The sequence below is a fragment of the Micromys minutus genome (assembly GCF_963924665.1).
Source record: "Micromys minutus genome assembly, chromosome: 11".
Classification (NCBI taxonomy): domain Eukaryota; kingdom Metazoa; phylum Chordata; class Mammalia; order Rodentia; family Muridae; genus Micromys; species Micromys minutus.
Window position 1 is genome coordinate 28,802,460 of NC_137980.1, and position 21,413 is coordinate 28,823,872.

The 21,413-nt window shown below is 47.1% G+C and overlaps 1 protein-coding gene across 1 annotated transcript in view; it reads right to left on the bottom strand.

The window, feature by feature from the left end:
• Window positions 1-21,413, bottom strand: part of CDS1 (CDP-diacylglycerol synthase 1) — a 52,913-nt gene that overhangs the window by 30,940 nt on the left and 560 nt on the right. Inside the window, exon 2 of the mRNA XM_080925500.1 lies at window positions 7,064-7,191. Coding sequence (XP_080781626.1) covers window positions 7,064-7,191 — 128 coding nt within the window. The remainder of the gene's footprint in view (window positions 1-7,063; window positions 7,192-21,413) is intronic.

The window sequence follows — 21,413 nt, forward strand, 5'->3', positions numbered from 1 at the left end:
GTATGTGTGTCTGTGTGTGTGTGTGAACTAGGCAAGCACCCTCATCCCATCCTGCATAGCTCAAATACTTCTTTTTCCAATAACCCTTTTATGCCATTTCTGCACTCAAGGACCAAAATGTCAACATTAAATCCAAATGTTTTTTTGTTAGCTTCCCGTGTTTTTCCTGAGCTGCCCAAACTGAGTTCATTCCCCCAACTGTCCCTCTACTGTTTGGTAAAATATGTAGAATTGTGATTTTTTTTTTTTCATGAGTTTGGACTTCAGGCCTGAATGAAAAGTCAGTGTAGAATAAAAACCACAACTGAAAGGCTGTTTAGTCTGAAGACATAACTCTTTGTGGATTACTGAATGGACTAGGAAGCTGGCATAGTTAGGTCATAAAGCTAGGCAGAGGTAAACAAGGAACAGTAAGCCAGCCACTGATGATAATCCTGTCGGACCGAAGCCAGGCCTGGGTGGGAGCTGCCACCATCCAGACGCCATCCATGTGTGCTTCTGAGCTTGAAAGAAATGCTCTCAGCAGCTGCTGATAACCAGACATGTTAAACAGGAATCTACTCTTCTCAAAATTACAGGCACTACAAACCTAGCCCTGAAGGAACGTGCTCTATTTAGTTAAAGTAAAAGAATTTTATTAGCTTCTAAATGAATGGGTATCACTGTGACATGTACCTGTTTATGCATGGATATACTTTATTCTCACCCTTCCTCCCCTCTGTCCTCCCTGCCCCTTTCTGCAGGCTGCCCCTTTCCTTTCCATCAAAACACTTCCTGTTCCTCCTCCCAAGGCACATGGCCTCCTCCTCCTGCTCCACTATCTCACCCCTTACACCTCCTCCCCATCTTTCATGGTCTCTGTGTACATGCATGTACAGAGACATACACACACACATGCCCACTCTCCCATCCATGAATTTAAAGCTAGACTCCACATTATTCTGAGTGTGGCCAATCTTGCTTAATGCAGTGATCTCAGAGAATGTAAAGCTCACCTTCCTGATACATTTATCTGTTGAGGATACCCCTATCCTGGCTACTGTGGACGTGGAGCAGCAGCATCTACAAGGAAGCAAGTGTGTTGTGTTGACTAGGCGTCCTGCAAGACCATACCCAGGTACAGGTGGGTCACACTTTAATCGAGTGGGTATGTATGTGGGTGTGTGAGTGCAGGTTCCCATGGAGAGAGGATCAGATCCCCGGGAGCTGGAGTCACAGGTGGCTGTGAGCTGTCCCACACTGGTGCTGAGAAAAACTGTATTTAGAAGAGACTGTATTCATCTTGTGAATTTATGTTTGTGCGAGGGTAAAATGGGTCTTGTTTAAGAGAAGGAAAAGAGAGAACACCTTACCTTAAGTGTAAGATTAGAAGCAAGCATACGCAGGGATGAGTTACCCTGGCCAGTTAAAACTGTGTGTATTTATACACAGTATGACATGTATAATAGGTTTGGGGGTTGTTTTTATTTTTTGGTTTTTGGTAATTAGTTAATAATATGATTCCTGTGGCTTTTTAGACATCTTGTTACTTTACTTACTTCTCTCCCCCTTCCTACAGATCTTCCTCTTTCCTGCAGCCCCTCCTCTTCCTGCAGTCCCTCCCCTTCCTGCAGACCTTCCCCCTTCCTGCAGCCCCTTCTCTTCCTACAGACTCTCCCCTTTCCCATTTCCCTATATGCCCAGTTATATCTTGATTCTGCATGGCAGATGCCTCACCACTGAGCCATCCTTCCAGCCCTGCTGTGGAAAGTTCTTATGAGGATTTCTGTGTCAACGTTCAAGAGAATATGGCTCCCAGTTTTCTTTGCTACATCCTTACCTCATCTGGGTTGGTATAGCCACAGAGTGATTTTGTCAGTGTCCCTTTCCTGGAACAGCTGAAGAGTAGTGGACACTAGTTCTTTAAAGTTTGGTAGGATTCAGCAGTCTGTGTTCAGTCCCAGGTTCTTTGTAGGAGATGTTAAAAGTGCGTTTTAAATGATTTCTATTGAATAGCTTATTGGTCTGTTGTGTCAAAGAATGCACCCGTTGCTTGGAATTTTCTGAAACATGAACTTTGAAAGAATTCCCTCATCACCCACTTGATTCCACTGGAATCTGATGAATCTCCTCATTTTACCTCTGATTTTATTCATTAGTGTGTTTCTACTCCCGCATTCTCATGGTTAATTTGACTAGGCTTCTAAAATCTTGCCTTTTTTTCCCCCCAAAGATTCTATACATTTACTTAATTTCCACTGCATGGAATCCTGCCTGGTGTCTCCTTTCCCTGAGCACTGCACTGGGAGAGGCTTGCTCCTGTGCTTCTAAGCACGTGATGTGTATATCATTAGGTTCTGTGCTTAAGATCTGGCTTTAGTTTTAAATGTAGGCACGTGTATAAACTTTCTTCTTACCACTTATTTGATTGTAGGGTTTTTACATTTCCTTTCCTTACACACTCAGGCATCCTATCACTGTCTCTGTCAACCTCCAAAGCTCCTCCTCCTCCTCCCCGAGGTAGTGGGGATTGTCTAGTCTCACCCTGAGGTCTCTACTCAGCCAAGTTTCATTGCATAGCTAATTCTTCTCCTGATAAGATCAAAAAATTAATTTAATTTCCAGATTTTCTAAAAATACAAAGTCAGAAGAATAGGTCACATTTATCTGCACTGTACATGTAAGTGACAGTGTGTCTTTAGTTTACTTTCTGCTGCTAACAGGACACCTAAAGCTGGGTATTTATAAAAACAGAGATTTATGTCTTACAGGCCTGGAGGCTGGGAAGTCCTGGATCAGGGTGTGGTATCTGAAGAGATTGTTGCTCTCTCCTAAGATAGAGGGCAAAGGGCAAGCTTCCATGGAAAGTCATCTTTATAACAAGAGTGCTGGTGTGTGACTTGTGCAGTGACAAGCTCACAGGGGCTCATCCAGGCCACACCTCTCATCCCTGTTCACTACAGATCCAGTTTGCACTCCACAACTTCTGGAAACACCCGGAACCACTTCATCCTGTAAACAAAACTGCCTGGCGGAACTGAGCCACTCAGCTAAACTCAGCACAGGATGGAGGACAGGCAATCAGTGCGGCCAACGTAGGGATGGGGTGAGGAGTAAAGGGTTGTAGGATAATGTCATTATACAATAAGGCGGGTCCAGCCTATCATTGGATGAGGACAAAGGGGAGGCAGGGAAAAATCTAGGAAGGAGAGAGAAGGAGAAAGTGGGAGATTCAGAAGGAGGCAACATAGAAGCAGATATGGATGTTTCTCTTGGTGCATGTCTATATGCAAATGGTTATTATGAATATTTTATAACACATGGAATTGTACAGGATCATTTGACTTATCCAGGTGGACAAATTATACTAATTGGATCAGAGTTTTTTGGTGTATTCTTTGATGTGGCAACTTGAGTTGGAAGTGGCAGGACGCACAAAGCCCGCCGTGGAGTTGGGATGTGTGTGCAAAGCTTGCCAACAACATGCCAAGGGGAAGTGAGTGAAAACAACACACTGGGGCAGTCCTGGACCACACGGGACAGAAGCAGCCAGGATGGGTGGAGTGGACCACACTTGGGTCAAAAGAAGTCAGGGTCTGTGAGTACTTAGAGGCAGTGTGGAGCCGCTAAGATAAAGATGCCCCATGGCCCTACGGGTGCCAGCAAGAGCGCAGGACAAGAGGTTATCCCTTTTTATTTTTACCATAACAGAGAGTGTTGAATCTCTTAGGGCTTGTCTCCTTCAGAGGTAGAGGACCACACTTTGCACACCTGAGGTTCTGCTTCAATCCCTAATATGACTAGGAAAACAACCACCACCACAACAAAAGCAACCATCTTAAGTGGTTACATACTGATCAAATCCCAGTCACGCTGCTAATGCAACCAGTGAGTCAGTTTTGTTTCAGACGTCAATGACACAGTATTTTCCCTGGAGGCACAAGATGTGAGTCATCAAGAACTTGCGTGGTCATGCAGTTATACTTAAGTCAAGGAAGAGGACCCAGAGGCGGCCTGTGGAGCTGGATCTGCCATCTGATGGTGGAGGAGTTGAGAGAAAGTCCATCTACCAGCCTGAAGCAGAGGACGACAGGAAGTGTGCGGCTTCTCAGAGAGAAGATGGCAGGACAGAGTTCAAGGGCACCAGCAGGCTTCACCTGGTTCTTTCCAGGGCTTCTGTTGATCAGTAACACTTGGACCAGACCGGCTGTGAGATCATCCCTACAGTACTGAGCTGTCCAGGTCTCTCCATTACCCGCCACGGGCTGCCAGCAGTACCAGCCGTACTGACACCATACACTACCATGTATTGCCAGAAGAGGCTCACCTAGCTGATGAGCACACCACACAGAGCACACTCACCCTCTCTCCCGGCTGACACTCACACCACCCCTTGAGCACACTTGGATGAAGAATTGGCTGGGGCAACTGCAGTGAATGAAAGCCTTTCAGGACTTTCCCAGTTGTGACAGCGCATTTCATTTGTGGGATGGCAGAGGAGGATGAGGAAGGGCTTGGAAATGAGCAGGAACCTTGGCCGAGCAGTTCCACACTTGAACAAAATCATGAGTTCCTAGGAAGAAGCTAGCCTTACTCCCTCTTTTGAAACAGATGTGCACACAGCCCAGTTACAGGGCTGCTGTAAGGCATTAGTGTGCTTAGCACTTACTTGCTATTATTTGTTCTTGTTTTATATTAAAGTCATTACTGAGGGAGAGTCTGACTGACACAGGGGAATTCGGCTCATTATTACAGAGCACACATGTGCGTGTGCACGCACATACACACATCTATTTATATAACACATGTGTGCATCTCTCTCGCTCACACATGCATGCACACAATCTGAACAGATCTGGGGAGATTTTTAAAGCAATGATGTATCTGTGAACTTGATCACAACAACCATTGGGAACAGGGGCATTAAAATCACAGCCATGTGTTCAGGAAGATGGCATCCCTTTGTCTCATCAGCTAAACACAAAACAAACAAACCAAGAAACAGAGCATTGAAGTGATGTGTGCAAAAAGGCTCTAAGACTGAGACAGATTTTCCCTGTTCAACCACAATTCCAAACACATAACCTCCCATGGTCTTTATTTTCCCAAGGACCAAATTAATGCTAGGCCAGGTGAGGCCTCAGGCACAGACTTCAAAAGGCAAACTCCTCCTCACTGGCCTTCACCTGCCCTCCCCTTACCCTGCTGCCTTCCATCCGCCTATTGTCAGCCACAGCAAGGAGGACTTTTTCTCTTAGGTAGGTCATGGAAATTAGAGTCTACTCTGATTTTCCTTCAGAGCTTACTGTAAAGCAACACTCTGCTTCACCCTGGCTGGAAGGGGGCCAGCAAAGTCCTATGCTACCCCGGGAGGAAGGAACACTGTCCACAGAACGAGAAGGTTCTGGAGATGGGCTGTGCTGGGTGGGCCTCCTGGTGCAGCAGCCCACCCTTAGCTCAGACCATGTGTGCACACTCAGTTCTGTCAGGCAGTCTCCTGAACTCCCAAGAACGAGGTCCTGAAGACAGCTGTCTAGAAAGGTGAACAGGAATCTGTGTACAGCCCAGGAGGAAAGTGACTCCCACTCCACAGAGACAGAATCCAGTGAGGGACCTGCAGTTCTCGTCCCTGCATCTCTTTGACTGCTTTGTCAAAACTAAGATTGTTTTATAATAGACCAGCAATGTGACTGTTGCAAGTCTGTGGGCTGCTCTTAACGGAGTCTAACAAGAGGATTAACGGGGACCCAATCAGTGTCTGGTCAGTCTAAAATTCTGAGGGCCCGGACTTGTGACTCATGCCCAGAGTGGGAACAGCTGTGTCCCAGCCCATTGGCATCTGCTGTCTCCAGGCACACAGCGTCAATGCAGACAGCAGAGGGTGCTCTCTGTACACCTGCCTACTTGCCGGTGAGAAGAAGCCCCACTATGCACACACACACATTGAGAGATCACAGGAGTAGGACAGACTGAGCTGAATTTGAGTCTTCTACATCTTCAGAATGGTGGCCACCCAGCGCAAGCAGGGAACACTCGGGCCACCTTTACTGTATGACTCCATGTTGGAACTGCAGGAAGAAGAGCCACCGTTGCTTGTTCAGTCCAGAAGGACGGCATCGAGCAGAAAGAAGTCGGAGGATGCTGTACATTTACAGCACAGACTCCTTCGGAGCCCTTTTGAATCTGTGCCCCTCAGGATGTGACATAAAATGCATCTCTTTCTTGTGGTGCAGTAAAAAGACGGTGGAGAAGCACTGCCAATCCATAACATTTCACACAGTGATCTGGATGAAACTTCACACGTCCTTCACTTTCCTAAGTTTTGTGACTCAAATTACCTAAGCGCACAGAGCAGGGTAAGATGGAATTAGCTGAAATCCCATGCTCATAAACACTTTAAAATAGCATAAATACAAAATGGTGAAATGCTGGGTCTTAGACAGTAATTTTAGACTCAGTTAAAGAAAGATATTCTGGAGGCTGAGGGATGGCTCAGGCAACAAAACCCCTGCTGCGCAATCAGGAGCGCCTAAATCTGGATCCCCAGCGTCCATGGTGAGCTCAGCCCAGTGGCCTACTAGAGAGCAGGGGTGGGGTGGGAGGATCGCAGCCAAGTCAGTGAGCTACAGGCTCTGTGGGAGCAGATCAAGGAGAACACCTGATGTCAACCTCTGGTCTGTGCACACACATGAACAGTCGCACAAGAACACACACATATACCATATGCTCAAAACGTATATTCCACCTACCTCCCCAACACACACACACACACACACACACACACACACACACACACACACACACACTAACCATCAAAGTAAAGGTTAGAAACTACTTCTTTTTTCCTGGCTTTGGGGGCACACACAATGGTTTTCATTAGGAGGCATTGGACACCAGCACATTGCAGGCTGTTTCTGTGACCTTCACCCACTGACCTGTGAGGCACTAAGGAAACACTTCAGATAACCCTCATTACAGTCTTCTTCTCCCATGGGTCCCAAAGGAAATGCCCAGAGAAGCCAGGATGACCTCAGAGCCTGTTCTTGTGCTGGCAGTAGGATGGACTTGGCTTCACCCATCCTACCTTGAAGACAGTCCAGACAGGGCTTTCTTGAGAATCTCGGGGGTCCTGTCTGAGGATGGTAGGACCTCAGGAACATCAGAATCTCCTCTGGCATCAAGATCTCCATACCTGTCATCAATATCTGTTTCCTAAAATAAAAAAGGAGAACTATTTGCAAAGTATTAACATATGCATTTATTTTGAGACCAAGCCTCAGAGCAGCCCGAGATGGCCTGGAGCTCACTGGGTGCTCACTGGGCCCCTGTGGTCCTCAAACTCTGATCCTCCTGCCTTGGCTTGTCACGTGCTGGGTCACATGCTGGATTTTAAGTATGTGCTACCATTCCTAAGGCAAAGCATTTTTTTAAACAGCACGTTTGTTAGTGTGTTCTCTTATTACTCAGTGCCAAAGCATGGTTGCATAATCCAAGACAAAGGTGACACTATCAGCCTAGATCGAATGACCGAGCGCTGCCATAGTTTCTTGCTAAGCAAGCTTTATTATCTTTGATAAATTCCAAAATCAAGGATTGCCTTAAACAAAAGACATAAGAACGGCTCAGATTACTTCTGAAGTCAGTTGTTTGCTGACAGAACTAGGTATTTACTGTTTGCTTTTAACTGGGAGAGCAGGGTTATTTCTGTAGACTAACTGGCCACTCAGTCTGCCTTTATGTGACTAACATCCCAGCATTAGGAGTATGAGGACTCTTTGCTGGGCATAGCAATATAGAAAATTAGATGTAACATCCATTAATTTTATTAGAGCCCAGCAAAGCAGGTCAAATGGATATTATGTTTTGCCAACAGTGGTCCAAGGTTTTATTTTAGCTGTCATATTTAAGGTACTTAATATCTAAGCGAACTTTAAGAGCCCACACATGCAAGTGCCATGTTTATACTATAGGCCACGGGAGCTCAGGGTCTCTGGGACGACGGCCATCTGAGAACTTTGGGACAGGGTGGCCACCACATCTGTAAGATCAGACATGGAGTCCACTGTTCAGATCTGCCATTAGTCTTGACTTCCATAGCCTTCCCTCTTGCCAACCTCTTCCCCTTAGCCATAGAGGCTCCTGCAACAACAACCTTCAGGAGGAAAGTGATTCACAGGGTGAGCTTCCCAACAGACAAGGGCAGAGGTCAGGTTAAGGTCAGGTTTAAGGAGTAAACTCGGCCTTCGTTAGCTCCAAAGCTTGGGCAAATCTCATTGCCGTTTTAACTGCACCTGCATTCCAAGAGGAAGCACTTGATATAATGCCAAGGCCATGGCAGATTCAAGCAGGCGGTAAGTTACTGGGGTTAAATCAAGTCTGCCCATCCTGCAGGGGCCTTCCAAATGAAATGTTAGCATTTAAGCCATATTTTCAGACTTCATAAAGCAAAAGTCAGTTTACCAATGCAACGCTTCCAAACAACTATAGAATTAAACGTGTCACTCTGCCAAAATGACAAGTGAGATACATGATCCCAGAACAGCTTGAACAGAGGAATGCTGACTGGTAACAAGCAGACCGATGTCAACCCCAAGAGTATCTCTGCACCAGTGGCCAGCGAGCAGGGTCACATGCCTCCTCAGCCAGGAAATGGTGATGCTTTTTCTTGCCATTCTTTCTAACTTCAGTGACCCAGAGAGGTGGATGGGTAGAACCGCGAAAGGTGAAAGAGGAAGTGGCTCTCTGAGGAATAGAAAAGACACAAAAGAACACATGGCTGGGGACCGGGAGCTGTCGGGACCCATCCCACCTCAACTCAAACGACCAGTTGGGCACAAGGCCAATCCTGTGACCCTAAGGGAATGAAGGCTTGAGTTTACACTTGGAAATAAAGCCATTGGGCTGGGATTCAAATCATTCTCTTCAAATCAGCAACATTTTTGCCAAGCACATTGAAATATAGTCAGCAGTAACAGGGCTGTACTCAGGCTTCACCTCCCACGCTGACTAGTTCTGTCATCTTGACCCAACTTGAATAACCTGGGAAGGCTTTAAATGAGGTGTTTCCTAAATCAGACTTGCCTATGGGTCTGTCTGTGGGAGCTTGTCCCAAGTGCTATTGACATTGGAAGACCCAGACCACTGCAGCACCACTTCCTGGGGTAGAGCCTTATGGTGGTCTGAATGAGAATTCTCCCATAGGCTCATGTGTTTACATGCTTGGTCCCCAGTTGGTGGAACTGTTTAGGAAGGATTAAGAGGTGTGGCCTTGTTGGAAGAGGTGTGCCACTGGAGGTGAGTTTAGAGGTTTCAAAACCCCATGGTAGGCTCAGTTACTCTCTTTGCCTGCTGCCTGTGGATCAGGATGTAAAGTTCTCAGCTCCTGTTCCTGCCACTATACTCCCAACCACGATGTTCATGAACTAACCTCTGGAACTGTAAGCCAGCCCCAAATTACATGTTTCCTTTCCCAAGTGGCCTTGAGCATGGTTTTCATCATAGTAACTAAGTCCTGAATGGTTGTCTCACAGTAAAGAAAGCAAACAGTCTGCACAGCACAGTGCACTTATTTTTCCCTGCTCTGAACTGTGTGTGTGTGTGTGGTATGGTATGGTATGGTATGGTATAGTGTGTGTAGGGTAGTGTGTGTGTGGTATGCTGTGTGGTATGTGTGTCTGTGTTGTGGTGTGCATGTGGTGTATGTGTGTGTCTGTGTAGTTTGTGTGTTGTGTGTGTGTTATGTATAGTGTGGTGTGTGTGGTGTGTGTTGGTGTGTGGTGTGTATGTCTGTGGTGTGGTGTGTGTGGTGTGTGGTGTGTATGTCTGTGGTGTGGTGTGTATGTCTGTGGTGTGGTGTATGTGGTGTGGTGTGATGTGATGCATGTATGTGTGGTATGTGTGTGTTGTATGTGGGGGTGTGTGGTGTGCTGTGCTGTGCTGTGGTGTGGCTAGCTGTCTAGGACTCCTGCCTTAGTGACTTGCCTGCCACTGATGGATTAAGAAGTCCAGCCTAAAATAAACTTTTTATCTTGGCAACATTGCTTGTTCTAGAAATTCTTTTTCACAGCAACTGAAATGAAACTGGATCCCGTCCCTGCCCTCTCCACTGCCTTTCTTGGTTCTATCTTTGAGTTCTGGCTTTTACCTTACATCCTTTAGAGAAGCACAATCTAAAGCTGTAACACTTAATCTCATCAGAACCAAAGAATAAAGGCAATCCCCACGCACAGTCATGCCACCGCCAGTCACACGTCGGAACTGCATCCCTGCTATTGACCCTCAGCTACAAAGATGAAGGAGCACTTCAAACGACCAAGTGGCCACCCACCCGGCACTGACGCCTGCTGAGTGGGTTCAAACAATTGAAGAGCAAAATGGCAGCTGCTTTTTGCCAAGCCTGTAGTTTAAAGATGGTTCTCAAGTATCTTGGTGTCTCCAGCCCAATGACTCCAAAGCCTGCCTGGCTTCCTCTTCATGTCTTCACACCAGGCACCTATACCTTTAGCTCCCAATCTGCCTAGTCCAGATTTCCATGAAGGCCACCAGGCTTGCAACAGAAATGACCAACCTGCCTCTTCTGCACCAAACCTGCTGCCTCCTTCCCTGGTCCCTGCTTTAGAGAAGCCACAGCCAAACCAGCTGATTAGTCCAGTCTCCAGTCAGAACTCAGCATCTGCACAGCAAGAGGGCTCGGCGGGTGAAAGCGCATGCCTGCCAAGCAAGCCCGAGCTCAATGCCTAGAACCAACACTGAAAGTGGGAACTGCCTCCTGAACTCAACACGTGTGATATGGCATGTGCACACACATGTGCATGCACACACAAGTAACAAAAGTAAACTACATTTAAAAAAAAAACAAAACTGGGCATCCATCTTGTGGGCATTTTCCTTGGCGTGTGTATTGAGCCTACACGGAGCCCGCCTCCAGCTCCCCTGCGTCACCAGCCCTTCCTGCACCACCCTCTCCCCTGTGCCTCAGCCTCCGGTCTGCCCACGAGAGCCTGCTGTGCACGCTGCAGCGAAGACAACTTTACAAAGCCACAAATCCAATATTACTACCCTCTGCTAAAGCATAGCGGGATGAAGAAATCACTGCGTTGTTTCCTCATGGGGACCCTGATCCTGTGGCCTCCTGCTTGATGCACGGCTTGTCACCAAGTGGCCTCCGATTTCCTTCATGCAAATGCTTATTCTCTGTGTGAAGTGTAAAGTTACACTCCTCTCCGCCAGGTCTCCTGTTTCTAACCTCCCTGCCCCATTCAGTCCTCAAGCCTGGCTCCTGCGGGACCACTTCTTTAGAACTGGCTTCTCTGACTCCTGCCTCCAGTTAGCCACACTTCAACTCCAGGCCCAGAATTCTCTTTACTAGTGAGGCTGTTTGCCAGTCTGCATTTGTTACTAGTCTGCATCCTTTGTGGAGAGAAAATGCTGACCACAGGCATCACTCCTGACTCCAAGGAGCTGACTCCGAGCAAGCACATGCTGAATGAACCAAGTCTGCCAGCTCAGCTGCAATTTTACACTGAAATACACTCTCACCTGCTCTGGAGATATAGGTGACCTCAGGTAAGTTGCCTGGCTTGGGACCTATGTTTTACCCAGGCGAAACGAGGACTTCTGAGTAGGGGGTGCTAGTCTCACCCAACTATAAAGCTCAGATAAAAATGTCTGCTAGACAGGTGTAGTGTCACACACCTGAATCCTAGCACCTCTGAGGCACAGGCAGATTCACGGAGTCTGCTCTACATACAGAGTTCTATGACAACCAGGACTATTTAGAGAGACCTGGTCCCCACTCCCCACAAAAGAATACATCTGCTAATAATGTCTGCAAGCTGCAGATGACTTCCCTAATCACCATCAAGTCTGGCTTCTACAGCAAGACTGATTTTGGAGTGCCGAGCAACACGCTTCGCAGATACTGATTCATGTCCTTGTACGATCACCAAAGGAAGTCCTCCCTTCATCTCATAAGGGAAAATGCAGGCTGAGATGCTACGCGATGTACCAGGTTTACACAGCACGGGATATGCTCTCGAATCCATCTGCACACTATCCTAAGCCTGAGGCAGGCAGGACTCAAACACAGAGGTTCGGTCTAACTTTATAATGGAGCCAAGGAGACTTTGAAAGTGCAAAGCTAAGGGGCAGGTACTTCTTGTGTGCTGGGGCTCACAAAGCCATTCAGCGAGACCGCGAGGCTGGAAAACAAGACAGGACCTCACCAGAACAGAATCCAGCAGTGACTCTCGCCCACTTTGTAAGGGGATGTAATAGGAAGGGCCGAAATAACTACAAAACAAAAAATCCAAAAAATAATCCTGGATCAGGTCCCAAAGGCTTTTCTTACATATGATAACAAAAGCATGCTCCATAAAAGAGAATAAGAAAACTATTATTTTTGAAAGATGCTAAGAGAATGGGAAGACATACCAAAGACTAGGAGGCATCTGTCAATCATCCAGCTGGTGACAGCTTGACAGCTAAAGAGTATGTGTCAATCACACAGCTGGTGACAACCTGACAGCTACAACAGGAAAGAGCATGTGTCAATCACACAGCTGGTGATGGCCTGACAGCTAAAGAGTATGTGTCAATCACACAGCTGGTGACAACCTGACAGCTACAACAGGAAAGAGCATGTGTCAATCACACAGCTGGTGATGGCCTGACAGCTAAAGAGTATGTGTCAATCACACAGCTGGTGACAGCCTGACAGCTACAACAGGAAAGAGCATGTGTCAATCACATAGCTGGTGATGGCCTGACAGCTACAACAAGAAAGAGCATGTGTCAATCACACAGCTGGTGACGGCCTGACAGCTACAACAGGAAAGAGCATGTATCAATCACACAGCTGGTGACGGCCTGACTGCTAGAATACACAAGAACTCTCGAAGTTCACAGGAATAGAGTCAACAATTACAAGCCGTGAGCAAAGACTTTAGCCAGTGCTCTCCACCACCATCAACACAGATGGCAAAGAAGCACAAGATGCTCCACATTAGAACTCATTAGAGAGACAAAAACCAAAGTCTGCAGCTGCCGCAGGCATGGGGCACAGCAAGCAAGTGGCAGCAGGCCGAGGGGAAACATGGTGAGTTCGAGGCCAGCCTGGGCAACAGAGAGACCGAGACACAAGCACGGTTCCCAATCACACCTGCGTGCATCCTGAGCCCTGTGAGACATTATGTTACAACTGTTACAAGGGAAGAGAAGAGAGTGGGTCGGAGGCCACATGAGAGAGGCAGCCGTGAGGACAACCGGTTCTGAGAAAGGTGGGAGGGGATGCCGCAATCAGATGCAGAAAGACTGAGGAGCGAGAAAGGGCAAGGAAATGGGTTTCCCTTAAAAAGCCTCTAGAGGAAACAGTCCTGCTGATACCGAGTTCAGCCCCTGAGGTGATTTCAAAACTGTAAGACAGTGAGTCTCTGTTGTTTTAAGCCACTGAGGTGATAGGATACAGAAGTTATCAGAAACGAGATTCCAGAAAGCAGTCATAGCCAGTCTGTGCCAGTGAACCCCTCCAGCAACCCACCTCTCCGCCAAGTTTACATCACTCCATTCTCGGGCCTCTTCACCTGCCAAGGCTACACCCACCCATGGCTCTGTTTTTATCTGAGGACCGGGATATGCTGAGGGGCTAGTGGCAGCAACCTCTGTGACTACCAGGCTTCTGGGTGCACACCACTGTTCTTACCACCTGCTCTTTACAATACCATGGGCAATATTCGAATCCCACCTTCTCCCAGGTCAGTTCTAAGATATCTCTGCAGTATGGGCACACTGTCACCTTTCCCTAGAGAGACATCATTGTTAAAACTATGCTGTGTCAGGCTGGAGAGATGGCTCAGCGGTTAAGAGCACTGGCTGCTCTTCCAGAGGTCCTGAGTTCAAATCCCAGCAACCACATGGTAGCTCACAACCATCTGTAATGGGATCTGATGTCCTCTTCTGGTGTGTCTGAAGACAGCAATAGTGTACTCATGTAAATAAAATAAATAAATCTTTAAAAAAAAGAGAGAAAAAAAAAAAAACTACGCTGTGTCTAATGGTGTCATTTATGTAAGCCTTAAATCCAAACCAGAACTAAAGATCGCTGAAGAGCTGAAGGAACAGGATGACAGAGAAACTCAGATATGCTTTATTCAGTCGCTAATTATGATCACCGCAGCAAAGGCGCTGCTGCTCTGCCTGAGATCTCATGGGCGCTTTGTCACAGACGCTGCTGCTTGCTTGCTCGGCACTTAACCCACCAGAAAATAAAAACCAGCAGATCAACTGAGAATGGCATTTCCTATTCCTTGTATTTTCTTCGGGGTGAGAGCCCGCTAGGATCCAGGTTTGGGGGAGGAGGAGTTCTGGAAGAAACTTTGAGGACAGTAAGAAAATAAGACTGTGGATTAGGTGGCTTTTAAAAATGGGTCTCTGTTGACTAGACTAGTCCTGTACCCCTGGGCTGACCAGACTAGTCCTGCACCCCTGGGCTGACCAGACTAGTCCTGCACCCCTGGGCTTAGTGACCCTCTCATTTCAGCCTCCCAACTAGCTGAAGCATGAGTATCTGCCATTGTGACCGGCTATATAAGACTTATTGTTAAACGAGTAACGGTGTTGGAGCTGTGGAGGAAAACTGTCTTTAGGAGATGCATGCTCTGATAGGCATCAATCCCAGGACTCAGGAGGCAAAGGCAGGAGGATCAGAGTTCAGGGTCATTCTTGTTACACAGCAGGTTCAAAGCCAGTCTAGACTACACATGTCAGCATCAAAAAGAAAGCAAAAGAGAGAGAACAGGAGTGTGGCTCTGCCTGCAGCCAGCCCCTCCCGCCCACCCGCCCGCCTGCGTGTCTGCAGCTCATTTTCCAGCCTTTGCCCATAACTTGCCCACCCACATCATCAGGCAAAGTCAGCTTGGCAAAATATTTGTTATTATTTAAAAATAAGGGCTGGATATTGATGATGTTTAATACTAAACAACACACTGATTGACAATGCAAATGATGTTAAATCCATCAGGAAGAGTAAAAACAGTCACCCAGATGAGTAGCTAAGGGGTGTCAGGCAACAATCCTGTACTTAACTGAACATGGTACAGCTCAGTCCCTGCAAATGGGAGTGCTTCAGGCAGAATCCAGGGGGCAGCACGTGCACCTGACCCCACATGTACCACCTGACCCCATTCACACCTGACCCCCACTCACACCTGACCCCCCACTCACACCTGACCCCCACTCACACCTGACCCCAAACTCACACCTGACCGTACATGTGCACCATCCCATACAGCTGCTAAAAGGCTCCACCTGACAGTAAGTGGGTGAAAGAAAATAAAAAGCACAACCAGGAAAGAGCCCGAGGTCTAATCTTGCTCCTCAACTGGGTTTTTACACCTTGAGGAGACGTGTCAAGTCCAGGATGAGCTTATTAAGGGTTTATTCCTCCACAGCACCACCTTGTATCTGAAATGGCCCACTGGGGACAGGAGGATGGCACGGGAGAGAGCTCGCCTCCTAATGCCAATGCATTTGGTGCCTGGGCCAGGTGATCATGTGAGAAGGACTTCAGCATCCCCACATCCAGCGCTCAGCCGGCCAGCCAAGGGTCCTGACACACGGAGGGCCTGCTGCCACAGCCAGGAAGCAACCATCAGGTTCACAAACATTTAAGATCCTCACAGAGCATTGGACTCTTCCATTCTGTGTGCCTCAACGCTGTACATAAAACAAAGTTTAAAATCTTGTTCTGATAAACTTAGGCAGACAGGACAATTACTAGAACAGTAACTTTGATCCCTCTGTGGTAAAAAAAACAAATTACCAAGACAACTAATGGCAGCACCCCTCAGAAACAGCCCAATCCCTGGTCCTCTTGGAGCCCAGGACACACCGTGGGAGACCGGAATATAACAGTACAGACAGAAGTCCTGGAGCTGCTCACTCTGAGGACGCAGGGCACAGTGGGGGCTCTGGAAAGCTGGCCTGTCATCAAAGGAATTTCTGTGTATTAAGGAAATTGCATTTAAAGGTACCTGCCTCATAAAGGGGAGACTCCCAGCAACTTTCGTACCAAGGATTTTACAACATGCAACCCTTGCTCACTATACATGTCAGCAGCATCTGAGCTGAGCCTTGCTTAGAGAGGCACTGAACAATCATTTTCCCAAGACACAAAACCAGATTGAGCCGCAGAAAATGCGTGAAGGTCCTAAATGGTGTTTCCTTATGCTGAAATAAAGTATTTTTTAAACAGTATAGTTGAATACAAAATGGTTATGGGAACACAGACACAGCTGACCCATGTTTTTAGCTGAGTCATTTATGAATATATAAATCTCTATTTTGCAAAAATATGGATATATATATCAATACATAAACAAGAATAAATATACTGTTATTAAATATTACCATTTTAATATCATCTTTACAAGATCATTTTCTCAAGAACTGATTTAAATTGTCCAACTCTCCTCTAGCCAGGACAGAAAGTCACCAAAGAGACCAACACAGAGGGAAAGAAGGGAGCCCTAGGATGTATCCCCTAGAGACAAGGGTGACCTTGTGAAAGTGAGGACGTGGGTGGTACTTAACAAGGACGCCTCGTACATGTCACCATGATGAACCAGGAAGAGCCTGGTGCTGGTGCTGTCACCGAAAGCGAGATTCTTGTCTAGGGACTCAATGATTGCTGATCACAGTAAGCTCTCCTGTTCTAGAGCTGAGAGCGTCACTAAGCAGTGAAGAATGACCAGGAGAAAAGAAAGGAAGCAAAGAGATACCAGGTTCAACTGAAGAGCCAGCTCTCCCCACCTCCTAGAGAAGCAACTTGGTGAAAACTAATGAAAACAAGTCTGCGCCACTGACGCCATCCCCTGTGAATCCATCGCATGACAGCCATCAAAAAAAAAAAAAAAAAAAAAAAAAAGACTTCTAGACTATAAAAAAAAAGTTTTTAATTAAATAAATAAAATGCCCCTCCTTTCTCTGGTACATTTAGGACATGCACTATTGATTGCTTGCATCAGAAAGTGGAAGAGATAATTGGTTATAGACAGGTGATAATATTCTACAGAAAATTTCTCAAGATGGTAAGATGAATTGCTTAAACTAGAGACCTGAAACATAAAACTTCATGCAATAACACCAAGCTGTTCTTTAGAAATCCCAAATATGGGAAGAAGGCTTTAGAAAGACCAACCCTCTGGTCCCACAGTTTACCCGTCTATAGCTTCAGAAGTGACTTTAGTGGTAGAGTTTACCACTCCTGAACCCACTTGCTCAGGAAGGCCCTGTTCCTTCCATACCCAAAGAGGGGACTTCTGCTGTCACAGCAGTGATGGCCAGTGCCTTCAGCTGGACCACGCTAGACTTCAGAGTCCTTACGGTTGCTTCTACAGTCCCACACAGCCAGTTTCCCATCCTAACCAGGCCTTCACACTGAAAGGTGTGCCTTGCCTTACCGCAGTCCGGCTGTCACACCTACCTGCTTTCCACTGTGAGACACCAGCTGCTCTTCCCCTCAGCTACTGCTCAGAACACACCCAGCGAGGATCCAGTAAACAGGCTGGAGGGGACTCTCAACACCAACAGCCTAACTTAAGAGCTGTGCGGATTCGGAGTCAGCAAGTAACACATGACCAGCAGTGTCTGCATAGTTTGATCTATCAGCTACCTCCTGGCCATCTAACATCCCGAGAGCCTTCCAGCATGTTTGGCTTAAGCACACTAGTTTCTAAGATCCATCAGAGCTTGCTGGTTCTGTGGCCCAGTTTGAGTGAGAAAGCGGAGGGCCCAAGGCAAACTCGTGGACTGCCAGTCTTCTGCAGCCTCTATTATTGCTGGGTTTTTTTTTTTGTTTGTTTGTTTTTGTTTCCCCAAGAAGCATGTATCCTTCCTTCCTTTCCTGGTATCTATGTATCATTCCCCAGCTCTCTCCATGCACTGGGCTAGAGCTTAGGGCTACCCACCATGTGTCTTCGCACACCTCATCTTTCGATGACTTCTTTCCAAGAACACCCCCTCCCCTCCTTCATCTTCTTTTTATGAAAAATAAATGTATATACTATATTTGGATCCCATTTCCCCTCCCCACCTCCTCTCAGGTCTTCCCCACTCCCTACCCTCCCAACTTCCCCCCTTACGCCCCTGCTCTGCCCTGGGATATGATGAGATGCCCAATGACACTTACTGGAGAAAACTGATCTTCCCTTTGCAAGTAGCATCAGGTGCAGATAGTTCCTTAGGCAGGAGCATTGCCCACTTGGCCCTGAGTGCTGGGGACCCCGCTGGCCTGAGCTGGACAGGCTCTGAGCATGCTGCTCCCTCTCTGATGGGTCCTCACAATCAGTCCTGTAGTTAGTCATCTATCTATCTATCACCTCTGGTTCTCTCTGTCTATGTACCTCCTCCTCTGCCCAGCTGCCTGGGTCTTGAGAGGAAGGTCCTCCTGTCTGAACCCCCTTCTACCTCCCAACAGCAGCCACCACCTGTGTTCCTGCCCTGTTGCAACAGAAAACCTGGTTTCCACTAAGCTCTCTGGCTACATTCTTTGTGCAGCTTGGCTGTCACTCTAAAGTACCTCTGATGACACTTTCTAAGCAACTCCTCCTCTCTTAGCACCCAGGACCCTCTGTAACTTGGCTGCTCCTTTTGGCTAATCCCAGGCTCTTTTCTTTCCTTTTTTTAAGATTTATTTCATGTATGTGAGTACACTGTTACTGTCTTCAGACACACCAGAAGAGGGCATCGGATCCCATTACAGATGGTTGTGAGCCACCAAGTGGTTGCTGGGATTTGAACTCAGAACCTCTAGAAGAGCAGTCAATACTCTTAACCACTGAGCCATTGCTCCAGCCCTCCACCCCACCCCCAGCTCTTCTCTGACACGGACACCTTTTTTGGTCTTTCCACGAGCACCCTGGTCAGGCATGCCACCAACACAGCCCTCCCCAGCGTTGGACACCATCTCCCCTAGACTGACTAAGAACCCCATCAACTCCCCTGGTACCCTCCTCGGGGTTGCCCCTTCCAGTTCTTCCCAAACCACTCCTCATGAGCTATGTGTAGGCCAATGCTACTGCAGGACCTTCCAGTGGTGAGCTTGGTGTGGTGATAAAGACAGGAGGAAGGTGGGTTCCAGGTCAGCCGGGACCCCACGGGAAACGCGACTTCGAAGAAAACCAATATCCAGAAAAACAGCACAGCCATGTCCCACAACTTCCCAGAGTCCATTAATAAAGAGGAACACCACAGGCCCCAAGGCTCTCATGCGCTCACCCTCACCTGCCAACCAGGCGGTTTATGGTCTGGGGTTACTAATTTCTGTGTTCTGTCTCTAGAATGCTGAGTCGGGAGGCACTTCTGTATGCCTTCTGACTAGAACACTCTGCCCTAACCAGTCCTGACCAGTTCACTTGACTGACTCCCCCAGGCATCTTTACTTCCGAGTTCAACACTCTTGTCCTCTTTAGAGCTTCCCCAACAGTCTCCACATCCATTCAGGCTGTCCAGGCTACCAAGGCCTTCACAGACTACTGAATGCAACCCAAACATGGCTCCCGGGTGATGGGTTGAGGTGGGCCCTTGTCCTCTGTCAAGCGCTACTCCTGTGGTTCAAGTCCTAGAACATTCCCCCCGGAGGGTAAGAAGCACTTTTTCACATGTTAATTCTCTGGAGTACACAGAGCCGGGTCTGAGCAGAGGTCTCCAGTCCAATAGAAATGTCGCATTAGCCAGACCATTATAAAGGCTACAGAAAGGCAAGGCATGGGAGTCTAGAGTAAGGTACGAGGTACTCCATCACTTCCTGCATCATTTCTAAAGATAGTTTAAAGAAAAAAAAATCTGGCCCTTTAACATAACACTTAAAGAGTTTCAAAGGACCAAATATTAACCAGCCTCCAACCAGGGGCTGACTTAAAAATAGCCCTTGACCTGGAAATATAGGTGTGTTCAAATACACACCCCGATAAGAAAGGACACAGGGAGGAGACAGCTTAATGGCAGAAAGCTCTGAGAGTCAAGGGCTCCTTGAGACGGACTGTAGAACTACAGCAATAGTAGTTCGGCACAATTTGAACACACCCTCGTCTGAAAAACGTGGACAAAATCAGTTGCAGACAGACACATTGCATCTGGAAAAGTCGCACCCACCCAGGTATGTATCCACTGATGGCCGGCAGCGCAGCGTTTATAAACAAACAAGCTGGTGGGGGGTAAGCAAGTCACCACGGGATCTGTCTAATGAGTCAAGACACCACAGAAGCCGTTCCTTTTTTAGACATACATCCCGGAGCTTAAAATAAGACAATACACTCAGAAGCTAGTTTGTGCGCCGTTTCCCCGTTTCCAGAACATGTTCTGTCTTAATAAAAGCTCGTTCGCTTCCTCCAGTTAAGGAAGTCGACATGAGGAGGCAGGTATTTCCTTGATTCTAAAGGATACCAGTGCTAAAACAAAATCCCAACCTAATTAATTCTATTCTGGGTCTGGTTTCCAAGGCACTTTTCAGGGAGCTGCTCTCAGCCCATGGCTTCCCATTTTCAACCCTGCACAGCTGGAGAGTATTGTGTCATTCCTCAGCACGTGGGAAAGAAGCTGTGGTCCTAAACTCACCCACTGCTAACCGTGTTGCTGAGGCACAGATTTGTAACTCCAGCTCCATCAAGTTCACCAGTGTTCAAGTTTTGGGAGGAACCTCCCCCTCAATCACACTGCCAGAGAGTGTCAGAACTTCACAAAGCAAAGGAGAAAACAGAGAAGTTAGGTTCCACGACCGAAAAAAAAAAAAAAAAAAAGGCAGAGGACTTGACCTTGGGCCATGGAAATCCACTTGGGTTGTCTTGTCTTTTGGTTCGTTTGAGACCTGGGCCAACCTTGAACTTACTACATAGCTGAGAATGATTTTGACAATCCTCACCTCCACCTACCCCCAGTGCTGGGAAGAAGGCAGATACCACACACACACACACACACACACACACACACACACACACACACACACACACACTCCAAGAATGATTCAAAAGTTTTGAGTTTCTCAAGCGAAGTGGAATTCTTTAAGCAAACTTTTATAGCAAATCTATTCTCTGGCCCAATTTCACAATCTACCTAGCTCATGTGGCTATAAAACATTTTTTTCTCTCCAAAGTTCTTTCTGGCACTAGTGTATCAGGAAACACACCTAAACTCCTGACTCTTTCTAGCTTCAACTGTAACAGTGATCGTACATATCTGCATATTTTAAAATATGAAGCAAAGTTCATCTATTTTAAAGCGGGGGGAAGGGGCGAAAAGTCGGGAATTAAACTGTTCGGTTAAATGAAATCCACCGATGGGGCCAACCGCCTCGTTTGCGGCAATTACTTGTTCCCCACATATGACAGCCTCAACCCTCCGAAATCTATCAGCCGGAAAAAAAGAACAGAGAAACGAAAGCG